Source organism: Halichoerus grypus, chromosome X, assembly GCF_964656455.1.
Source record: "Halichoerus grypus chromosome X, mHalGry1.hap1.1, whole genome shotgun sequence".
Classification (NCBI taxonomy): domain Eukaryota; kingdom Metazoa; phylum Chordata; class Mammalia; order Carnivora; family Phocidae; genus Halichoerus; species Halichoerus grypus.
Genome location: NC_135727.1, coordinates 1754470 through 1777283, shown reverse-complemented (window position 1 = coordinate 1777283; position 22814 = coordinate 1754470). Strand labels below are relative to the sequence as shown.

Below are 22814 nucleotides of genomic sequence, written 5' to 3'. Positions count from 1 at the left end.
ATATTAGCAATGGTGAAAGACAGAATGAAAGACAATATTTTGCACCCAAGTTTGAGAACAAGGTAAGGATGTCCATTTTCACCACTTCTATACAACATCGATTCGAGGCCCTAACCAGTGCGGTAAGGCAAGAAAGAGAAAGGCATAGAGACTGGAAAAGAAGTGGTAACTGCCTTTATTTCCGGAAGAAATGATTGTGCACATAAACTATTCCAAGATGTCTACCCAAAAAAACGACTAGAGCTTGGTCCATTCCTTGATTTTGGCACCAAAAAATGAAACAAAACAAAAACCTACTAGAGCTAATAAATGAATTTACATAATGCAAAGCCGTTATTAAAAACTCAATTGCAGGGGCGCCTGGGTGGCTCAGTCAGTTAAGCGTCGGCCTTCAGCTCGGGCCATGATCCCAGGGTCCTGGGATCGAGCCCTGCATCGGGCTCCCTGCTCAGTGGGGAGCCTGCTTCTCCCTCTCCCACTCCCCCTGCTCATGCTCTCTCTCCCCCTCTGAAATGGTAAAATCTTTAAAAATAAATAAAGTTTAAAAAGCTGAATTGCATTTCCAGAAACTATCAATGATCAGTTAGACAGTGAAATAAAGGGGCCCCTGGGTGGTTCAGTCAGTTGAGTGTCGGACTCTTGGTTTTGGCTCAGGTCATGATCTCAGGATCAGGAGACGGAGCCTCGAGTCAGGCTCACGCGCTGGACACGGAGCCTGCTTGAGATTCTCTCTCTTTCTCTCCTTCTGCCCCCCCCCAATCCCAAAGGAAAGAAAATGAAAAAAAGATACCATTTACAATAGTATCAAAACCATAAAAAAACACATGGGTGTGGAAAGGAGGGCCTCTGGAGGATTTGTTTAGTGGGGCGTGGGGCAGCGTGTCTGATGTCGGGGTTGGAGTTAGGAACCCCGAGATGAAAAGCATCGGGAAGACTCGAGCCTTTCAGTGCAACAAACTCCGCGAGTACAGCCAGAGGTTGAGACGTAAGCTTTTATTCCTCCCGGACAACTTGGACTTCGTGGGGCATGTAGTGTGACTCATGGTCGCGGATAAAACATCGTCGTAAGCCTGTGCTACTTTCCAAGACACTCAATTACATGAAACCTGACTTGGTTTTAAAAATGTGCGTCCGATTTTCTTCTTCCTCCTTCTTTGCCTTGCTTCCAACTCCCCACCTTCCTGGGGCTTCTCGCTGTCTGGGTAACTTAAGGTTTGGGCCTAGCCCAGCCCTGGGTAGTGGCCCCTCTGTCACCATCACTGCCTGGCCCTGAGTGAGACCGAGCCAGTGGCCTCTGGAGCCTGACCTGGCTTGGCACCCGTCGGTGGGCGCACCCAGGGGTGGCCTGGCCGGCAGGCCACCACGTTAGGCTTTGCTCCCGGGTCCCTGGTGCACTGCCGGGCTCTCGGGCGTCTCGTGCGTGAACCGAACCACAGAACAGCCACACCTCACTTTTTCAAGTTACAAGAGGCTGGGAGGGCCCCAGGCCTCCTATGCTCTGTTCTACAGAGCGGCCTCTTCTCCCTGGGGCTTCAGCCAAGTCCAAAGAGAAGGCCTAAGGGCTGCCCTGCCCAGGTCTTAGGGGAGCCAGCTCCCTGCTCCATCCTACTGGACCGGCCACCCCGCTCACCTCTCCTCCCCGACAGTAACGGCTTTCCTGTCCCCCAAATGCTGGAACGAAGGCAGGCCTTGAGACAGCTTCTAGCAGCTGGCCGGGGGCGCTCCGAGCCCGGCCTGTGCCCACAGCCCGAGCGCAGCTGGGGCCACCACCTGCTGTCCCCTGTGCAGAGGAGGCCCCCACCCCCCACCGCCCACAGGCTGCTGAGGATTCGAGAGCCATGAGAACTTCCAACTATGAGAACTTTGACTTCCAGGTTTGGGGAATGTGCCAGGTGAGCAGATCAGCTCTGAAATTCATCACTCTCTTCGGGCCCCTGCCTGTTCTGCTGTTCCACAGCGAAGCCTACAGAGGGAAGAAATACCAGTTAGGAAGCGGGGGAGGCTCCCCAGCTGCCGGGAGGCCTGGCTCAAGGGCTGGGCTGTGCTGTCACCTCAGCTCCTGGGCATTCCCTGGAATTAGGGGTTGCAAGTGGCACCCGGAAGGGAAAGTACCTGCTGCAGCTTCGTATGTTCTGGAAGCAATGGGGGGGGCGCTGGCACCCCCAGGCTAAGGGAAGGTGTTGCTGCGAGGAGGAGGCGAGGGAGCTCCCACAAGGCCTTGTCCAGAATACACAACTTCCTGGGGGAGGCGTCGGGGGCAGGCCGGGCTTCTGGCCATCGTCAAGAGGGGTGGCCTGCCTTTGAGCTGTCCCACGCCCTCAGGGAGCAGGGGCCTTGTCCATGCCCGATGGGAACAAACACTGCGCTGTTCGGGGCTGGCATGAGGAAGCATGCCCGAGCGGCCCTGGAGGCCGGCCATCCAGCTGCAGGGCGCACAGCCGAGCCCTGTCCCTCGAGTATGGGGCCAGTCCCAGGGGTACCTGGGAGGGAGCTTGACGACAGCAGCTGCAGGCTGTCCAGGACCCCATCCTCATACAAGGCCAGCTTCTGCACCATCTTCTGTCGGGCTGGGTTGATGACGATCCGCGGCGGCCGCGATGAGGCGGAGCTGCTCACGAGCGATCCTGGGGCAGAGAGAGCACCTCTCAGCTGCCGAGGCCGCGGCCCCTGGGCACTCCTCAGTGACGCCGCTGGCCTCACGGCTCTCCCCAGCCCCCAGCTTAGCTCCCTGACCCTTTGGGACAGAAGTCCTCCGTGCTGTCTCTGAAGGAAGGGCCTGGAAGGGGCCATGCCGTCGCCCGGGCTCCCAGCTAGGCCAGGAACCCAGTCCTGAATAAAGCCTTCCTTGTTCCCAGCTTTCAGGAAGTGAGCTCCTGGCCTCCTCTCACCCACCTGGAGGGCAGGGCCTGGAGCTTGCTAAGGACGGAGTGAGATTAAGAGCAGGGCCCCGGTTCTCTCCTCCCAGAAGGCTGGGGGCAGGGAGTATGGGGACTGTCACCAAAAGAGGCCCCCGGTCCCTCTTCTGGGCACCTGTCCCCAGCTACCTTCCATAGCTGTCAGCTGGGGCCCCGGGCCACTCCCCCAGCTCGACTCTTGGGTGGCGCCCCCTTGAGTACAGCTGGCCTGCCCAAGGGCTGCTGGGGCCCACACGGTGGCCCCTTGCCCGGGGCTGCCTGGCCAGGCCAGGCCCGGGGGGCAGCTCGGGCTCAGGTGCCAGGAATGCAGGGCAGCAGACAGCCCGGACACACTCTCGTCACTCTCCACGGGCTGGTTGGGGCCTTTCTGGAGCCACTCTGGAGCCTGGGCCGGTGCTCCCGAGGGAACCGCCAGGGGCTGCAGTGGGCTGGCACCACGTGGGGCACTGCCAGTGAGGGAAATGTAGGAGTTTTCCTGTGGGGAAGAGGGGCCTCGGCTGGCGGCCTCTGGCTGCAGGGCTGGTCCTGCCACGGCCGCCTGCAGCTTCTCCAGGCTCTCATACACCTGTGAGGAGAGAGGGGGCTCTCAGGGGGCGTGGGCCGCTCAGACCACTCACAGCCGTCACGTCAGAGGGCCCTGCCCCAGAACACCGTGGTCCTACCACAGGGCTGCTCCAGGGACCACGAGGCTGGGAGAGCTATGTCCCTTGCCTGTTTATCCCTGTCACAAGGAATGCTGAGAAGTCACGGCCACTAAAACGAAGGACTGAGAATGGCTTTTCTCTGTCTGCTGGAAAGCAAATCGCACTGCCCTACTGCCCTCAAATGGGGCGTCTGGGTTCTCACGCGTCAGGGGAGAAGAGGGGAGGCTCAGGCAGCTGCGGCGGCACGGAGCACCAGAAGGGGGCGCACGAAGAGCCCTTCGCTTCTCTCTCTCTAGCCGTGGGCTTGGGCAGGAGGCTCCAGCCACCCTCGGCAGGACTGAAGGGCAAGCTACAAACGTTTGGAGACCGTCTCCAGAAAGAGGTCTGGCAGGTGGCATGGGCAGCACCCGGAATGCGGGGTTCCTGATAGGCTACCACCTGCCATGCGCAGCCAGAGTCTCGAGCGCTTTCCATCCCCACCGGCCTCCCCCTGCCCAGGGCTACCTGGGTCATGCGGGGCCTCCTCTTGGCCCGGCGGTGCAGGCAGCAGCAGGCCAGCTGGCCCAGGGCCAGGCCCAGCTCGGGTGGGCACGGCCCAGGCCTGGGGTCCACGTGCTTCTTACAGATCTGGGTGGCAATTGGGGCAGCCCAGGCATCTGTGGCCAGACCTGCTTGGAGTGTGGTCTGGGTGCTTTTCAAAGTCACCCCGGCCTCCTCAGCCTCTTCTTCAACGAGGTCTTTCTGTGGGACAGATAATATGAGCGTGGCCACCGGGGAGGGGGGTGGGGGTGGGGATGCCTTCAGCCCCATTCCCCAGGCTCTCATCACTGACTCCTGTGGTCTTTCCTGAGATTTATTAAGCACCCATTGTGTGGCCAGCACTGCCCCAAGGCCCTAGGGATCCAGTGACAGAGCACCCCGGGCCCACCTTCATAGAACTGACTTCCTGCTGTGGGAGAGACACCAACAAGCCTCTAAACCAACGGAAAACTTCAACAGACAGGCCCATGGGGCTTCTGACCAGGGCCCGAGCAAGTAGCACTTGGGAGCTGAGATCTGAAGGCACAGATTAGCCAGAGGTCAGAGCCGAGGAGGAAAGGGAGTACCCCACAGAGAGGTACCCAGGGGTGCAAATGGAACTGGAGGCTGTCCTGGGTTTTGAGATGGGAAGGACCAGGAGGAAGCACCTGGGTCGGGGGGTGGCCTTTGAGGCAGAAGGAAAGGTTCAAACCAAGGCCCTGGGGCAGGCAGCGGGAAGCTAGCTGAGTTTGGGGGACAGAGAGAAGGTTGGTGATAGCAGGACCTGGGGAGTTGTGGCCATGTTAAGGGATTGGGCCTTCACCCCAAGCACGGTGGGAAGGCAAAGGGGCTTCCACAATCTCTTTTTTTTGTTTTCGAAGGATCGCTTTGGCCGTGGCATGGAGAACAAATAGGAAGGGTCCAAAGAAGCCCAAAGAAGGATCCCTGAGGGGTCTGGCCCACTGCCCTGGGGCAGCTATGACAACGTGGAGAGCAGCCTCAGTTGGGTTGGCTCTACACACAGAGCCAACAGGACGTGCTGACGGATGTAGATGGTGAAGGAAGGAGGGCTCCTGGCTGGCTCCCCGATTGTAGCCTGACCCACCGAGACCCGGTAAGGGACAGAAACAGCCCCAGGCCAGGAGCAGGAGCAGCAGGAGGTATACCAGTTGTAAAACGTAAAGAACAAACGTGACCGGATGCGTTCTGGGCCCGAGAAGGCTCTGAGCACGGCACGTGTATAAGGTCTGTTCACATGTGGGGAAGCGGGCCCAGCGAGGACCACTGTCAAACTGGGACTAGAACCCACGCCTCCTGTCTCAGCCAAGGGGCGGGGGCAGCTCCGCCACAACGTGGAGCGCTCATCTACGGCGCGCCCGATTGCCCACCACGCCTCTCCCAGGGCCCTGCGCTCTGTTGTCGGCTGTAGCTTCTGGTCCCAGAGCACTGGGACTGCCTTGCTGGGACGACCCCTTCCCCGCTCCCGGCCCAGGTGGGGTCTGGAAAGGCCCCTAGCATCTGCAGGAGGAAGACATGTTTTTCCTGAGCAAGGTCAAGGGAAGCTGTTTGGAGCCCTGCCTACTTTCAAAGCTGAGTCAGCAGCAGCAGAGGCTGGCTTCTGTGGGGCACTGCGTTCCAGATCATTCCACCCTCCAGGGCTGCACCTGTTGGTTATCAGGAGTAGCGCCTCCCTGCCTGCCTCCCTCCCTCCCTCTCCCCTCTGCCTCCCTCCCTGCCTGCCTGCCTCCCTCCCTCCCTCTCCCCTCTGCCTCCCTGCCCGCCTCCCTCCGTCCCTGCCCCACTTCAGGAGGCTCACCAGATACTTGGTCCCGGCACCATGCGTCCTCACGGCCCTCTGGCCGGCCAGGGTCTCCAGCACTACCTGGAGAGGGCAGGACGGAGAGTGTCGCAGTGGCTCCTGGGGGCTTGGCAGGGAGGGCCATATGCGGTGGGGCCTGCGGGGTGGACAGGGCAGCCTGGCCCAAAGAGGCCGCTAAGGCTGACAGGGGCACAGCCCTTAGACGGGCAGATGAGGGCGGGCTATGGGACTGATGCTTCGGTGGTTTGGAGGGCCCACTTGAGGAGAAGGACTGCAAAATTACACATACGAAATGAGATGCAGGGCCCCCATGGGAGGGGCCCGTGTCAAGTAGAGAGGGGCTCTCGAGCTGAGGCTCCGGTTAGCTTCCTGCCAGATTGGCCTCCGGTCTCATATGGAATTATCCAGGCCCTCCTGCCTTTGCTTGGCCACAACTCCCCCACCCCCGAGCCAGCAAAGGGGCCAGGGGCTCACCACGCCGAAGCTGAAGGTATCCGTGTCCACGGCCAGTCTCCCTGTCTTGACGTACTCCTCAGGCAGGTAGGCCAGGGTGCCACGCACGGTCCGTGTCCGGGCCACCGTGCTGCTCTGGCCGGGACTGGCCCCTGCAAAACGGCTGAGACGGGCCAGGCCAAAGTCTCCCAGTTTGGGCATCAGTCTCTCATCCAGAAGGACGTTGGAACTTGGGGAGGGAAGGAGCGGTGTCAGGTCGGCCCTGGCAACCCTGGACTCAGGGTGGTCCAGCTACCCGGGGGCTCCCTCACATGGTTCGGTCTGTGCTCACCGGGGGGGGGGGGGCATCCTTGGCCTCTGCTTCCACACCTGTCCCATGCCAGGTACTCAGTGACCAAGGGCCCCCAGCTCTGATGTCCCAGGCCTCAGGGCTCCACCCCGTCCCTCACCTCAGCCTCAAGCAGGAGAGGGCAGGCCTATTCTCATGGGGGACACCCAGAGCAGGGCTCCTCGGGGCTCGGAGAGCAAGTACCACTGCTGCCTACCGACAGAAGGTTTGGGAGCATCACTCCCCTGCCACAGACTCTATCCTTACAGCGCTTAGAGGCACCAGGGGCCTGTGTCCCCGCCTCACCTTTTGACGTCTCCATGGATGAGGCTGGGGCTGTCCTGGTGTAAAAACTGAATCGCCCGTGCTGTGCCCAGAAGGATGTTCAGTCGCTGAGGCCAGGAGAGAGGGGGGCAGGCCTGGCTCTGGAGTGGCAGAGGAAGCAAAGGGGCTGGGAGGGCCACGGTTCCTTGACCCCAACTCTCCCTCCACCTGTCACTGTGGGTTCTAGACAAGCCGCTTCACTCTCTGGGCCTCAGTTTCCTCTTCTGGAAAATGAGGAGCAAAATCTGCATGAGCTACTTCACAAGAAGGTGGAGACTAAGCTATTCCACTGCTTTGTAAAGCATGCGGAACGTGCTCCCGCGAGTCATCGTGAAATGGGGCGCTCCTCAGTGCCTGGAGCTCCCTCCTCCTCTCTGGGGCCACCGGGATGTTGTCAGAGGCATTCTCCCCAGCGCCCCCAGCACAGCGTGCCTGTCCCGAGAGCGGCAGTGCCCTGTGCGCCGTCAGCCCTTGCGTCTTGTGGGCGCGTGGCTAGCGGAGGGTCAGCTGCAGGTCCAGAGGGCGCGGCTTACTGCCCGCTGCCTCCTACTCTCGAGGGCCATGCTGAGAAGACCCTTCAGCTAGTCTGCTTGCAAGAGGAAGGGGCGTTGAGTTGGGGCACTGAGTCAATAACCCCCTTTTTAGAGGCAGCTTGAGCCAGGCTCCCAGGCACGCAGGAACAGCCGGGGAGGGACCACGGGAAAGGGTGCCAGGGAAGACGGCAGCCCACCTTGGGCCAAAGCCTGAGCCCGGGCCCTGCCCGCTGGTGGGACCCACTCCCAGAGCCTGAGAGCTTCAGTCAGGTGCTGGGAGAGCTGTGGGGCCAGGGAAGCGTGCCAGGGCAGGGACAGCTACCTGGGAGTGCAGGCGGTCTTCCAGGGAGCCATTGGGCAGGAAGCCATAGACGAGGCAGTAGAAGCCACTCTGAGCACAGTAGCCAGCGAAGTCCACGATGTTTGGGTGACGAAACCTGCTTGCAAGAGGGGGACCTGAGTGCTTTCCATTTGGCCATCGCGGGGGTGGGCTCTGGGGGCCTGAGGGAGCCAGGTACCACGCTTTGTGGTCCTGGAGGCCAACGGGGCCCTGACCCGGTTCTCCCTCTGCCCCCAGACTCACCGTGACAGTTGCCCCACTTCGGTCAGGAAGCTCTGCTTCACTGTGGTCCACTCCAGGTCGGCCCCCTGCAGCCCCCAAGGAAAATGAGGGCGGGGAGGCAGCATGAAGCTCTTGCAGCCGAGGCCTGATGGCCGCTCTCACTGCCACCTGTCCTGGGCCCAGAACCACCAAGGGGCTGGGGACCTCGAACCGGGAAACCAGAGGGCTGAACGAGGTACATGGGGGAGCATGGGAGAAGCACCAGAAAAGTGCGGGTCTGCTGACAACCTGCCGGGGCCTTTGCAGGGAAGGCTCCACCCACCTCCTTCAGCCTCTTCACAGCATACAGCGTGTTCCTCATCACCGCCCGGTACACACAGCCGAAGCCACCCTCCCCGATCTTCAGCTCCTCTGAGAAGTTGTGGGTGCCCTGGGAGATCTCGCTGAGGGGCCAGCAGAATGGAGAGGGCTGGGCCCCCTGCAGGAGGGACACTGGGCTCTCTGGGTTAGGCTGTGGGCAGAGATCCTGGATCAGGTGAGGTCCTCTGTCTTCCCCTCTGCCCGACAGTCACAAGCGCCCCCTATCCCACTGCCTCCTGGCTGGCCCTACTGGGCTGGCTGGGGTGCCCAGGTGTACCAAAGGCTACATTTTTTTGCTCCTTGTCTTGAATCTTTCCCTGGGGCAGGACCCACCTACCTTGGTAGAGGAAGGGGCTGGATACGGTGGTGGTGGCTGGAGGGCAGCAGGGCTTGGGACAGGACCGAGCTCAGCCCCAGAATGGGTCTGGGAGCCTGGAAAAGCTTCATAAAGATACCAGTGAGAGGCAGGCAGAGACCGACGGCATGGTTTATGGCAGTGGCCATGGTCAAGGTGGCCCTTTCCAAAGGTCCATCAAGCCCAACACCCGGGTCCTCTTACCTGGGGAGGGGAGTGTGGAGGCTGACGTCTGCAACTTCCGGGGGCGGGGGACCTCAGCCTCACAGGGTGCAGGGGGGCTGCTGGGCCTCGGGGTGCTGGTGCTGGGGGGCAGAAGAGGGGCGGGAGGGTGCCCTGGGACACCAGGAAAGAAAACGGCGGTTAGGCCCAGGCGGGGGTGGGGTGGGGTGGGCGGGGAGGAGCCCCGTAAGAGGCCCCGCACCCAGCCCGGGGTCCCGGGGTTCCCCGGGGCCGCGCGCTCACAGGCCGTGATGATGTCCCGAGCGCGGAGCAACTGCAGGTGCGTGAGGATGCTCACGAGGTCGGCCACGCGGGCGTTGCGGTTGATCCAGGGCCACAGGACGCTGGCCGTGCGCTGTCCGGAGCGCTCGCACAGCCGCAGCTCGGTCTGGTCGCGCACGATCAGGGCGGCTGCGGGGCGGGAGGCGTCAGGCCTGGGCGCCCGGGGCCCGCGCGCCCTCCGCCCCGGCGTCCCCCCGCCCGCCGCCACGCACCGAACTGGCACCAGTCGGCGGGCTCCAGGGCGTCCATCACTTTGTAGAAGCGGCACATGACCCAGGGCGGCACCTCGTACAAGAAGTGCTGGGCGCCGGGGGCCGCGGGGTCCCCCGGGCCCGGCCCACCGGCCATGGCCGCCGCCGCCCCCGGGCCAGGGCCTCTTGGGGCCTCTCGAGGCCGGGGCGGGCGCGGGCCTTGGCCGGCCGGGTCCGCGGACACTGACTCACTTCCCCTTTAAGCCGGCCTCGTGCAGCGCCCGGCGGGGCGGAAGGGGCGGGGTCCGGGCCCGCCGCCATCTTGCCCGCCGCCGCCGCCGCCGCCGCCGCCGCCGCCGCGACCCTCGGCCACATGGGGGCGCGGCGCGCGGTCTCGCCCCGCGAAGGCCGCGCCCCTGGGTCCGGTTGGGCGGTGAGGCGGGCTTCTCGGAGGAGGGGCCCCCTGAGTGGGGCTCTGAGGGATGGAGGAGCGCGGTTCCGAGCACTGGGACAAAGGTCATGGCAAGGCCCGGGACATTCCAGAAAGGGCTAGAGCTGGGCCTTGTGAGCGTCACTGGGAGGTCCCCTTACGAACTTTTGGCTTCATTCGGGAGGCAGCAGAGAGTCGTCAGAGATCCCAGGCGGGGCAGGGTCAGATGTGGGTCACACAGAGAGGACCCCCGCCGCGTCCTGTCAGCTGGCCATGAGGCTGGGTGCAGGGAGAACGATCTGGAAGCTTGTACAGCAGGCTGCCCCAGCTCGGAGCGTTGTTGCCCACCTCCTCCGCCCTGCATCCCATCTTTTCCACTTCTTCAGGAACCTGCTCCAGCAATTATTTGCTCTTTGCAGTGTTTGCAACTTTTCCTTCTTTGGTGGCTTCTTCCCACTAGCACGTAAAACGTGTTTACGTCTCTTAAAAACAGGCCTTCAGCTTCTGCTGTCCCTCCTCCCTCTTGTTGCCATGCTCCTGGCTCACTTGGCACTCCCCCCTGTGAGGATGGCAGAGTCCAGCCTCTCCCAGGCAACAGGCTCGGTTCCTAGGCTGTCTGATGTCTTCACCACATTAGTCCGTCTTGCCCATTCCCACAGTGCTCTGCAGCTACTGCTTTCTTTGGATTCTCTGGTGCTCCTCCATTCCGGCAGCCCCTATTTTGTGGTCATTTCCCCGAACATCTCTGGAGTCCATTTCTTCCCCAGGCCCCCTGCTCTTGCGACTCCCTCCTACCCTGAGGACCCTAGGCCTCTCCGGGCAGAGCTGCCTGCAGCCCCTGCTGTGCTTGGCATCTGCGGCGTGTGAGCGTCTGCCCTTGTTTGCCTCCCGCTCTAGATGGGGAAAGACCCCACCAAGCAGCAACAGTGCCTGCTCTTTTGTTTCTCCAGTTGGATGAGTGCTTGCACGGCAACAGGTCTCCTTCCCTCACCACCCGCCCCCCTCGATCCTGACCCCAGAGGGCTCCCCTTCAGGCTGTCCCCCCAAGATGGACCTCCATGGGAGCCTCTCTCCCCAGAAGTCACAGCCATCACCAGCCACACCCTGGGCCCCAGTGCTTTCTCATGGGGACAGCCTTTACAAAGACTACCAACTCCAGTACGGGAAATTATCACGCACACACACACTAAACCCTAAAGGAACAGCAACTTTGTCCTCCTCGTTCACTGCTGGACAGCGGCTCCCAGGACAGGCCTGGCACACGAGACATGCTCAATACACACAGGTCGAATTTCAACCCTTTGTTTTAACCTTCAAGGCCAGGACATTCGAGTGCACCTTCTAGCAGCGTGTGCCCACATTTATTTGCATGTGAAGCTGGCCTCTGAGCAGTTGTTCCCTCCAGCCCAGCAACAGCCTCGTAAGAACAGCTGTGGCAGGGCAGGCAGCTCCTGAGTGCCAAGTTTGCAAAAGGTCTGCAAGCCCCACAGTGATGACAGCGCCCCCTTTGGGCAGGGGGCCAGGTCAGCAGAGGCCACGGGAAGGTCTCAGGCTGTAGGCACAGGAGCCGGAGCTCGGGGATGGCAGCTGGTTTCCAAAAGCACCTGGACAGAGGAGGCACCCCTGCCATGGCCCTCAGGAGCAGGGGATTTGTGCGGCTGTGCAGAAGGGCTGCAGCCCACTTGCCTCTGGACCTGGGGCTCAGCGGGCCGACCCGTGCCAGGTCCTTCCCAGCCTGCCACCCCAGAGCTTCCCATCACACGCTGGAGCAGTGTGCCTAGAAAGTGTAGCCTCGGAACCCAAGGGGAGGCAGTGTATGGAGCAGGCTGGTCTTTCCTCCCAAGGCAGTCCTGAAAGCAGCTGGCTACTTGGGTTCAGGGACAGCCAGACGGAATCAGGAAACATAGCACCATGCTGTCCTGTGAGCTGTCTGATAATGAAAGCCCAGACCTTGAGTCACTTTCACAGAGAGATTTATCGAGAATGCTAACAGCACAGGATACAGTACTTCCCAACAAAAGGTGCAAACGCGTCACTTAGAAAGGCATGCTGAGTATTCTTTGCTTTCACACGTATTAAAAAACTTACAAAAATAAAATAAAACTGCGTGCTGCCCATCTTTTCAAATAGTAAAAGAACCTTATGAAAAAATCACTTGATTTTACAACAAAAGACACAAACGGACATTTTTATGTAAATTTATAAGGCAAACTCTTTATATAATAAATAGGTTACAGGGATTCAGTGGGGGGGGTGTTTTTGAAACGTATACAGGTACATTCAGACAGGTTTACTGAAATGGTACAAATTTCCTTAATAAATTGCCTTTTGTTTTTAAATATATCAGTGCTTTCAGTCATTTGGCTATACACAAAGAACCTTTTTTTGAACACTACAAAAAAGCAATCAATATTTTTTGTTTTTAAAACGACCTACTTATTTTCTAAAGTAATTGTCCCAAAACACAAAAACTGAAGGTGAATGTGATGGAGGGCTTTGGAGACATCTCTAGCCAAGTCTGTCCTGGGCTGCTCCCTGTCCCACACACACCTCTCTCCCACCCTCGCCGGGCTTCCGAGCTGGAGCTCCTCTGTCTAGGGTGTCCAGTGTCACTGTGACTCAGGAGGGGGCAGCCACCCTGCCTGGTTCTTCCTGATACTAAACCCATGTGCAAATAGTCATGACAGTCAGCATTGTCTTCGCCTTTGGGGGGGGGGGCTGGGTGCTAAGGGAGCACACATCTGTCCCTGTTCCGTGAGCCCAAAACAATGTCTGGTGGGGGTAATGGCTTTTCTCAGAAGGATCTGGTTTTGCCAGGGGAAGGGAAGTGGGGTTTCTCATGCCCAAGTTTTGCTGGGGATCAGATGACAGCAAAGAGAGTGCACCCCCTCCACCATCGTCATATCACCCAGGATGGTGAAGAATCTAGAGGTCACATTAGTGTTGTATACTCTGGGACTGGGTGGGTTGTGATGGGGGTGTCCTGAACAGTAATGCCTACCACCTAGCCTGTCCAGGAAGAGCTGCATCAGGTGGAGAGTGGCCAAACTGCCCTGTCAACATACAACTGACCTGTGGCCACAGTGGAGGTCTCCAGGGAGATGACCACCCTTATTCTGAGCTATGCTCCTCAGGCCTGCCCTATCCTCCTTCCACTGAGGCAAGGTCGGCTCTGCTCACACCCCTCCTGTCTCCCTTGGAAGGAACATCAACCTTGTCTGTCCTTAAAAATAATGATGATGCTAATAATCTCGGGGGAAAAAAAGGCAACAGAATCCACTGGGTGGAACAAAACCTGGTTTTGCTCTGACTTTGAAAATGGCAACACATCAGCTATTTGGTCCGTTGGCTTAGGCTTAACTTCTTTGGGTGGCATCTGGCTGATCTGGGCAGGGGTCATCTCTTCGGATCTCCCCTCCTGGGGAAAAAGGACAGCCCCTCTCATCTTGGTCACCATCCCCTCCCTCCAAATTCTTTTGTTTGTAAAGAAAAGGTGTCTAGAAGCATTTGTCTCTGGAACAATTACTTTAAACATGGTTACAATACAGACTTCAGTTCAAACACAGAAGAGATTTACTTAGCAAATTTCCTTTCACCCACCAAAAATTACACAAATATAAGCCTCAACACCACAGTTAAGAGGACCAGTAGAGAGAACCTCATGTTTGGAACACAAAAGGAGAAATAAAAACCAAACCAAACCCAAACAGAAAAACCCCAGAAAAACGATGGAAGGATGAGGGAGAAGGGGAGGAGAGCAAACACAGCACACGTTACAGTGTCCGGGTACACGGGAGCCCAGCGCGAGGAACGGGCTCGGCACACATTGAGTAACAGTCCTGGTGATATTTGGTCATATATTCATCAACTACTGACTCTGGAGCGGCCGTTATTGATTGAAGCAGTGACAAATCAAACGGAAAAGGAGGCCTTGGTAGCAAGGGAAGGAGCAGGCTTCAAGTTCTGCAAGCCTTTTGCACTCCACCGTCCAGCTCCCCAGAAACACTCAACTGGGTGGGCCCTGCTCCGTCCAGGTGGGCGAGAGGTCACTGGGTGAGGCTAAGTTGGGCGCTGATTTCAGATTTCAGTCAGAAAGCACGCACGTGGACACACGTGGACACCCACCTGTTAGTGGCAAACATCAGCAGCAACGGCCTCCTCGCCTCCTCTGCCCCCATCCCAGGCTGGGTGGGAAAGGACGTCGTGACCCACTGCTAATACTGAATGCAGGCTGGAGTGGGCCCCAGACTGGGCCCAGAGGCTGCCCCAGCCCAGGTCCTCCGAGGGCCCCACAGGTAGCCTGGCCACCCAAAGGGCTTATGAGTGTTTCTCTTTTGGTTCAGGCCTCAGAAGAAGTAATGATGCAGGGAGGGAAGCTTTTGGCCCTGGTGATTATAATGCTCTCTGCTTTGGAAGAACAAGTTTCTGGGTTGTTGTAGTTGTTTTCTTTTTTTTTTTTTTTTTTGGTGTTTTTTAATTACTTAAAAAAACGATCAAAAAGAACTGTTACGGCTAAACTCTCTAGCAGATATTGCTCATTAAGAATTACAAAAGCAAATGCAGTTACTCGTAGGATGGGGGAGAAGAGACGGATTTTCTGGAGTCTTTGCTACCTCCTAGGGGGGACCCAGTGGACTCTCATATGTGGTTCTGGGGTCCCTGGTGTCTACCTGGTGCAGCTCACACATTCAGAGATGTGATAGGCCTCCCATCTGCCCTCCAGCCTCAGCAAAGTGGAAGCCCTATTGGTGGGGAGGCCTGCTGAGCTGACTCTCCATACATGATCACTCTGACTGGGTCACTGGGAGGGCTGGGGGTGGGGTCAGGCCATCCCCTCCCTCCTGGACTCCAGCTGCCCCACCCAGAGGTCGAAGGGGGCCAGGTGGTACCAACTACATTCCAGACTTTGCCAGGGCAAGGAAGCGCTCTTACACCCACCCGTTGAGGTGAACTGTCTTGCACCAGCATCCTGGGACCTCTCTCACAAGCATGGGAGACAGTGCAAAACCCGGATGCTGCCTGGAGCCTCCTTCGCTTGGCACAGGGAAGCCCTTGAAAGAAGCGAGGAAAGACCACGGATCTGCTTGGACAGAAGTGACCAGCAGACAGATTTGTAGTTTTTTTTGTTTTTTGTTTTTTGTGTTTTTTTTGTTTGTTTGTTTTGTTTTTTTTTTTTTTATAATTTTCCCTTGTCCTATGCTATGGTTATCAGAAATATCGTAATTAAGCAACAGGTATAATTTTAACAGATCTTTTGTGTGTGTGTGTGGAGCCACAAGCAAAATGAGTGTATAATTGTGCAATATACAGATATATATATATAAAAATTCAACTGCTCTGTGTGTCTAGTTGGTGCATTAAATAAAAGGGACAGAAAAACTAAAACCAAAGCTAAAAAGCAAAACAAAAGCCCAGGATAGAGGAGACCAAGCAGGCCTATGCGTATAGTCTATAAGATATTGGATATAATCAGGGTCACCAGGAAGAACACCTTTGTCACTGGACACACAAACACTGAAGGGGAGAGGGACTACCAGTGAGCAGGAGCCAAACCTCTTGGCCTTTTCATCTCATTGTCTCTTGCTGCCGAGGACCTGAGAAAAGGTAAGCTCAAAGGGGGGCTAGGGGAGCAAAGGCAATTTGCAAGTTTCCCTAATGCTCTCAATCTCAAAGGCCGGACTTCCCTCTGGGAGGGTCTCGGCTCTGCCCGGTACCTGTTCTTGTGCCTGCCCTCCCTCTGGCCCAGGGGCTCTCGCTGGTAAGGGGCGAGGGGGACACACACCACAGGGAGTGCTCAGGCCTCTGTCTTCACCTCTGCATGCAGAAGGGAGCACCACTTCACCTAGACCCTGGGCCCCAAGGAGAGCAGAGAGAGGGAATGTCCTCAGGGAACAGGCAGAGGCCAAAGGGGAGACCTCACCCTCACCTGCCTAGTTGCCTGGGCCCTAGTTAGAACTTCTTTTTTCCCGAAAAAATCAGCACTTGGGGAACATCCTGTCGAGATGAGAAAGGAACAAGAAACAGGTGGTGCTGGGTGGTGAGAACGTCGCAGGCCTTTGGACTCACTGGTGACACTCTGCTTCCCATACCAAGTGCTGGGCTCCTACAGCTTTGGGACCAGGCAGGCAGCCCTGCAGGACAGGCGGCTCCCCAATGCGAAGATGGCCCCGAGTCTCAGATCCAGCAGCTTCAGGCTGGATTCCCCTTTTCCTGTAGCACTCACATGTCAGGCCAAGCTCCAAATATTTTTATATCAGCACTTTTGCAAAATCTTGCTCTTATTCATTCAGCAACATTGAAATGTAATTTTCTGCCAAATGTTTTCTAGATTTTCCTTCTGAACTGTTGAGAACGGGTTTCAGTGTTCACATTTTTCCCCTTTAATATGTAACTTTAGACCCTGGGGGAGGCAGTATGCTAGCAATATATAACAGACTATGCCTTTTCTAATGATACAGCATCTAAAAGAGAAAGACGAAAAAATGGAGACTCGACAAACCCCTCCAGAGTGGACGAGTTTACTGGCGGAGAGAGCAAAGGTGGGGCCCTTACAGAGAACAAAGTAAGATCAGGAACACGACATGGTGGGGCTGCAGGGGCCCAGGAGCAGGGGCTCTACCACCGGCTGGGCGATGCTGCCATGCTTGCCCCCGCTGCTCCCCCCCCCCCATGAGCCAAGACTCCAGGAACAGGGCTCTAAACACAGCTTGCTTCCTGAGGTCTGGGCCACCAGTCCTAAAATCTGTGCGTGACTCACATTAGGAAACAATTCGGGATGACACTGGCTAGGAAAGGATGCGCAAAAGGCTTCTCCAAGAACCAGCACCTGTGACCTTCCCTGGCTCCATCAGCCCAGAGAGCCAGGCGCAAATGCTCTGGAAAGGGGGCACAGAGCTCAGCTGCTAGGCTCCACTTGGGTTCTGCGAGATCCAGTCGCCCCTCCTGGTGAGTTCACTTCATACCTGTTGCTCCCTCCTGCGCTTCAGTTGCTTACTAAAAGTTACTTCAATCCAGAGATCCTGTCAGCTAAAGAAACACCTTTCCCACCAAACATGGCAGTTTGTTTCAGGCTAGTACCTCCTTTCATCATCCCTGTCAGAGCAATGAAAACCTGCGCAGAGGAGCAGGTGACAACTTGGGGCTGCTCTGGGTCCTGGTGCCACCGTTTGTGGCCTCTAGCCTGGAATGGTGCCCCTGAACAGACTGTTGCCTGCACCTGCACGGGGTCTCAGGAGTAGAAGCCAGGTGCCGGCTGTGGCCAGTGTCCCTGGGCCACCACCACGGCTTTCACCTCCCAGGGAGTTGAGGGGACTGAGGTCCTTGGGTCGTTTGGCACTGATGGACTGGGGAACGGGGCATTTCTAGGTGTCGCCTGTGCCTTCTGATAAGGGGAATACAGCAGCAGCAGAAGGGAGCTGTCTTAGAGCCTGGCTGTGGCTCGGTGCCCTGGTTCACTACAGTGTCAAGGCCAGCGGTTCCACTGGTTAGGGCAGGCCCACCAATGGGCAGGGCAGGGCAGAGCTGGGCTGGGCATTGTAGGAGGAGCTCAAGGACATACAGCATTCTGTCGGGAGAGGAGGTAGTAACTAACAACTAGAACGAGGGTGGGGGAGGCTGAAAGTGACTGTGACCTAGCCCTACAAACAGGTGTCTGAAAGCTGTCAGTTAATTTCTATATTCTTCACACAGTCCCTAAAAGATGCCCCCAATCTTCATGATGTTCAAGCACACACAAAATCGAGGTCACACCCCCAAACTGGGCTGGACACGGCTGGTGAGAATCCCATGGCCTGGCTTTCCCTCCAACCTCCTGTCAACCTGACCCAGGACAGGGGTGGTATGGGAGCTGCAGGGCCCCTCTCTGCCAGGGCGACAAACCACCAAGGTGACCTGCTTAATGGTGACTTACTTGTGATGCCTTTATTAGGTGAAGAAGAGGGAATGTGAAAGAATGGGGAGAAGGAGAGAAAACCCTAAGGAGCCTCAGGGGCTGCCTGCAGCTTTGGAACTGTAAGGAGAAGCAGCTGGGGAGCGAGAGGGCTGCAGGTCAGGCCGGGCCGAAAGAAAATGAAACTTGAAATGCTGTGCTCTCAACCACCAATGCCCAGTCAGCCCCTGAATGGTCACGGGTGAAAGGGGGGCATGGCGGGCCCCGCACTCCTCTTCCCAGGACCACATGGTACTGAGCTGATGGAGAGGCCAGCTCTTGATACTGGTTCCGGGAGTCACATTCCACTGGACTAAGTGTAATGCATAAAAACCCAACCGACCAAAACGGATGGTGTCTCCACGACAAACTGGCCGGACGCTGTACTTGCGTGGACAGGCATCCTTTGTGGGTGCCAGGAGTGCGAGGCCACTTCGGGGTCAGGAGCCTTTTGTCCTTGAAGGAAGAGGGATCCTGAAGGACTTGCCCCCTCCTCCGACCCCCCTGCCCTTCCTGGGGAGGAGTCAGAAGTGAAGCCCAGAGGGTCAACAGCAGAGGGGGTCTGGTTGTGGGACTTGCTTTTGCAGCATAAGGAAATGGGTACAAAAATGCTACAAAGGCCAACTATGATTCTGCAAACAGAATGGGGGCAAACTCCCTTGCTTCTAACCATTCCGGAAGAGACAAACGCGGTTTTTTTCTTAAGCTACTGATTGGAACTGTCAACTATGGTTCCTGATCACTAAGGACTGGCAAGGAAGTGCTAGACGGTTTTTAGGATGTTTCACTCCTTCATGGTTACACTGCAGTAAGGAAGCCAGGGGACAATAACTGAAATACACGAGACAACACGCACTTGACAGTTCATGGCAGCAGCTCGCATGGGACGTGCTTGTGGGTGTTTCTGGAAGCATAAGACTGCTGTCTCATTTGCTACTTTGATAAGGTACTTCTCAGTTGGACAGATTTAGATATAAGAGACATCTCTGTAAACACAGAAAAGGATATACCAATATGATGAAGATATGCAGCTAGATAAGGACTTCCTGAACACAGAATGAAAGGATGGGGTCCTAAATGGAGATTGATCAATGAACACCCATAGCAAACCCAAGCCGCTCGGCCCCCACACCATTCCCCTGGCATAGATGTGGAGATGTGTGATATGCTGGCCCTACCCGGTCTCCAGCAAGCAAAACCCAGACATTTTCCATCAGAAAAGAACTCATGGTTAACTTAAGGGAGGAGCAGAGGGGCCAGGGGCCTAGGCACTGGTCCCAGCTCAGGTCTGGGGCATCTGCCATTTCTTCCCACCTGCTGCCTCGTTTCACCACACTGTGCTAGCTGGGCCTGGCCGAGGCCAAGGTCAGGGCTGGGCTACTTGATGACTATGGCAGGCCATGGGGGCCTCTGCACTACCCTCAGCTCCCAAGTCCAAATCTGCCCAACTTCGCCTGCCTGCTTCTCTCGAGTAGGTTGAGAAGGCCCAGAATCAGGGTCTGACCAGGGAAGGGAGCTCCCTAAGAGAGCAGGATCTTGCTGCTCTCTTGCCCTTCAGAGAGGCCAAGGTGCTAGGGCCAGGTGGACTCAGCAGAGCCCGGGGCTTCCTCAGGGCTCAGAATGGGGGTGTGGCTAGGGCTAGGGCTAGGGCTAGGGCTGGCAGTGGGAAGGCCCAAGGGCAGGGTGAGATCTGGGGGCCTGAGCTGACCAGCATCAGCTCAGGTAAAGCTGAGAACTGTGGGTGCCTGGTACAGAAGGGATGAACGAGGAGGGGAAGAAATGAAAGGATGAATGAAAGAAGGCAGAAATGGAAGGACAGAAGAGAAACCAATCAGGAAGTCCTTATAAAATTGCAGCAAACACTTAGAGTTTCGGAGCTTCGTGGGAACCCTATGTGCTGAGCCCACTTTAAAACAAGCGCAGGTATATACAGATCCAGGTAGTTCTAAACACCGTCATGTCTGGTGGCTTGAGGGACGAAGTGTCACCAATTCAAGCCAGTTTGCTCTCAGAGCATGTTTGTTTTGAAGTGGGAACATGAAGACTCAATAGTGCAAATAGTTCTAAGCTGTCCCTAAAGGAGTAGAATTGAAAAGTTTTGGAAGAACATTTTCCCCTCCTTCCCCCTGGCCCCCCAACCTGTCCACTAGGCCTCTACCTACCAGTCACGGAGTGCTCTGAGCGACTAGGAATTCCATCGGCCCCACTGCTCTCTGCCACCCGGAGGAGCCCAGGAGCCCGGGGCCAGTGCGCCTCGTCCTGTCGCTTCCACGGCCCCTCTCTCTCTCTCTCTCTCTCTCTCTCTCTCTCTCTAGCGCCACCCACTGGAGAACGGCCCGGGGCGGTCCTCTCACCTGGTCACCTGGCTCAGGCCAGTCTACACCCAGCAGCTCAAAGGACTGGCTCCCTCCTAGCCATGCCAGAACTGGAGCGAACAGGTGCTACCTCCCTGTCCTGTGAAATGTCCTAGTCGGTTTTGGATTGGGGCTGGTGTGGGGCCAGATTTGTGCCACCATGGGTGAGATCACACAGGCTGTAGCCACTGGCCATCTCTGTCTTTTTCTCTAAAGAATCCAACTGTCTCTCCTGCCTCACACCTCCTTGTCCCAATGTGGGTGGGGATGGGGGAGGTGCGGGAGCTGGAGGATGGGGGTGGGGCAGGGTGGGGGGAGAGGAGAGCGGAGACTGGGGCACCAATGGCACTCTCTGTCCCTAATGACCACATGGGGGGCGTGGGGGGGGAGGTCGGGGTGGGAGGGGAGGTGCAGGCATACCCTAAGAAGCCTGGTCAACAGCTTGTCTGGTCAGTAGTATCTGCAGCAAGCCTTGTTGAAGGAGCCTAGTTTAGAAAAGTGCAAAGCTACTTCTGGCCCTGGTTAGGTCTTCAACCTGACTGTGCTTGTCGGTAAGAAAAACATCCCAATGCTCCAACTACTCCCACCCTGAAGCCACGAAACTCTAAGTTTACTGAAAGAAAAAAAAATATTTTTTATTTCAGTTAATCGGGAAGCTTTGTCAGAGCCCTACCCATAAGGAGAAGAGACAACAGCTGCCTTTATTCTTGTTGGTTTGCTTTGCAATCCGCTCTGTGTAAAGTCAGCTAACTCTCTCGGTCACGGGCGTCCGGCTGTCCACAGGCTCCTCTCTGTTTGGCCTTGGCATGGAGGATGAAACAATGTCTTTGCGCTCTCCCTCCCCTCGGTGTTTGTACTTGTCTGCGGCCGTGGCGGCGGTCGCGACCGCGGGCTGAGTCTTAGCTGGCTCCTTGGGGCAGCCGTCGCTCTCCAGCGAGCCTCCTCTCGCCATCTTCTCCTCTTTGCAGACGCCGCTGCTCAAGTCCTGGGGCTCAGGGGGGCTGGCGGGGTCCTCGGAGCTCTGGGGCTCAGGTGGGGGTGGGGGCGGGGGTGGAAGCAGCGGCGCGGGTGCCTTCGGGGGCTCTGAGTGGTGGTGGTGGTGGTGGTGCTCCTTCTTGGGGGGTGAGGAGGCGCTGCTGCTGCGCCCCTTTGGGCTGCTCTCCTTGCTTTTCCGCCCGGGGCTCTTGCAGGTCTTCAGTCCCTTCCCACTCTTCTCACCGAGGGTGGATACCAGCAGGGGCTTCACCACCTCCTTCACCTCGATGCTGACTGTCTCCCGGGTCTTGCGCTTCTTGATGGGGAGCACGGTCTCCTGCACGGACCGGATGGAAGACTCCTTCACTGCTTTCTTCTTGGCCTCTGCGGCAGCGGCTGCCACCACACTGCCCGGCTTTCGGCCCCGCTTCTTGGGAATGGCCTGGGGGTCGGCCTCGGCTTTTCGCTTCCTGCCAGGGCGTTTGATAACCATGACCTGGGCTGACGTGGTGGCCCCGCCGCCCCCTTCGGCCTTGCTCCCTGGTGAAGCTTGAAAAGGCATCTTGACGAGCAGCTTCCCGGGACTTTTCTCCAGGACCCTTTTCACCTGCACACCCTCTGATGCTGCTGCCTTGGGTCTCGCAGTGCCGCTCCCTTTGGGGCGTCCCCGACCTCTGCCAGTTCCTGGAGCTTTGGGAGATTTGGGCTTCTTAGGTGGTTTCTGCTCTCGCCGGGAGGGGCTCCCTCTCCCAGTTACCGTGAAGTCAAAATCATTAGGGTCCAGGGAGGTGTCGCCTACCTTTTCGAAGTACGCAATCAACTCCACTTTAGAGCGAAAGGCTTTTCCCTGGGGACTGTGGGAGCAAATGGAGAGACACAAAGAATGATTAGAAGCTTCCACGCTAATGTACAAAGATGGGGCAGAGCAGAAGGTGGTGAACTCTGTGACAGGACGTTCTGCAACTGACCTGCCTGATGATACTACTGAATGAGAGTCACAGTAGAGAAAAGCCAAAACAGGCTAAAAGTAGAGGGGCACGGCCACGGCCACACGTGAAGCAGTCGGGTTGCTGGGTGGTGGCAGCGGGCACCTAGAGGGTGTGCTCGCTCCAGTGACAGCTGTTGCCCGGATGCCCCTGAGGGTCCGCCTACCACCAAGGCCCCTCCGCTGGCCCCCAAAGGGGCCTGGCCTGGGGACCCTCTATGAGCCATCAGGCTGGGGGGCCCATTCTGCTGGTTGGTGCCCAGGCCCACTCAGGAAGTAGAGCACTCCCCTGTCTGAACCTGGGCATGCTGCTTAGCCTCTTTGGGATCGGTTTCCTCATCTGTCAATAGGATAATGCTTTGCTCACCCTTGTCAGAGTTGTTGGAATCAAACGAGGTTGTCTGCAAATGTCCTTCCAAAACTGTTAACCTTTTCTGGATCATGTAAGGGCCAGAACTAAAATGTACTTATTCAGTCCTCCTCTGAAGCTCTGGCTTGGAAGTTACTGTTTGAACAGAAAATGCCCAACGACCAGCCCAAAGCTGGACAAATGCACCAGTGACAGCTAGAAAGGCATGTGTCTCTCCCCAGAGGCCCTGTCAGAGAGCCCAACCTTTCCCAACATGATTCACAAAG

General features: G+C 57.3%; 2 protein-coding genes across 3 annotated transcripts in view; both read right to left on the bottom strand.

The window, feature by feature from the left end:
* Positions 1-978: 978 nt before the first annotated feature.
* IRAK1 (interleukin 1 receptor associated kinase 1) lies at positions 979-9774 on the bottom strand. Its single transcript, XM_036108914.2, has 14 exons — positions 9529-9774; positions 9278-9445; positions 9017-9148; positions 8795-8898; positions 8420-8608; positions 8119-8183; positions 7858-7972; positions 6985-7103; positions 6372-6579; positions 5895-5960; positions 4064-4300; positions 3045-3480; positions 2481-2624; positions 979-1963 (listed from the first exon to the last, which is right to left on the bottom strand). The coding sequence occupies exons 1-14, from the start codon at positions 9662-9664 to the stop codon at positions 1902-1904; spliced, it is 2181 nt and encodes a 726-aa protein (XP_035964807.1). The 5' UTR covers positions 9665-9774; the 3' UTR covers positions 979-1901.
* Positions 9775-12119: 2345 nt separating this feature from the next.
* Positions 12120-22814, bottom strand: part of MECP2 (methyl-CpG binding protein 2) — a 63599-nt gene continuing 52904 nt past the window's right edge. The window contains exons 2-3 of one of the 2 annotated variants that reach the window (XM_036108918.2): positions 21993-22047; positions 12120-21883 (exon numbers count right to left, since the gene is read on the bottom strand). In XM_036108918.2, coding sequence (XP_035964811.1) covers positions 20961-21755 — 795 coding nt within the window. In that variant the 5' untranslated portion in view covers positions 21756-21883; positions 21993-22047 and the 3' untranslated portion in view covers positions 12120-20960. Of the gene's footprint in view, positions 22048-22814 lie in introns of both variants that reach the window. The other variant, XM_036108917.2, reaches the window with a different exon arrangement.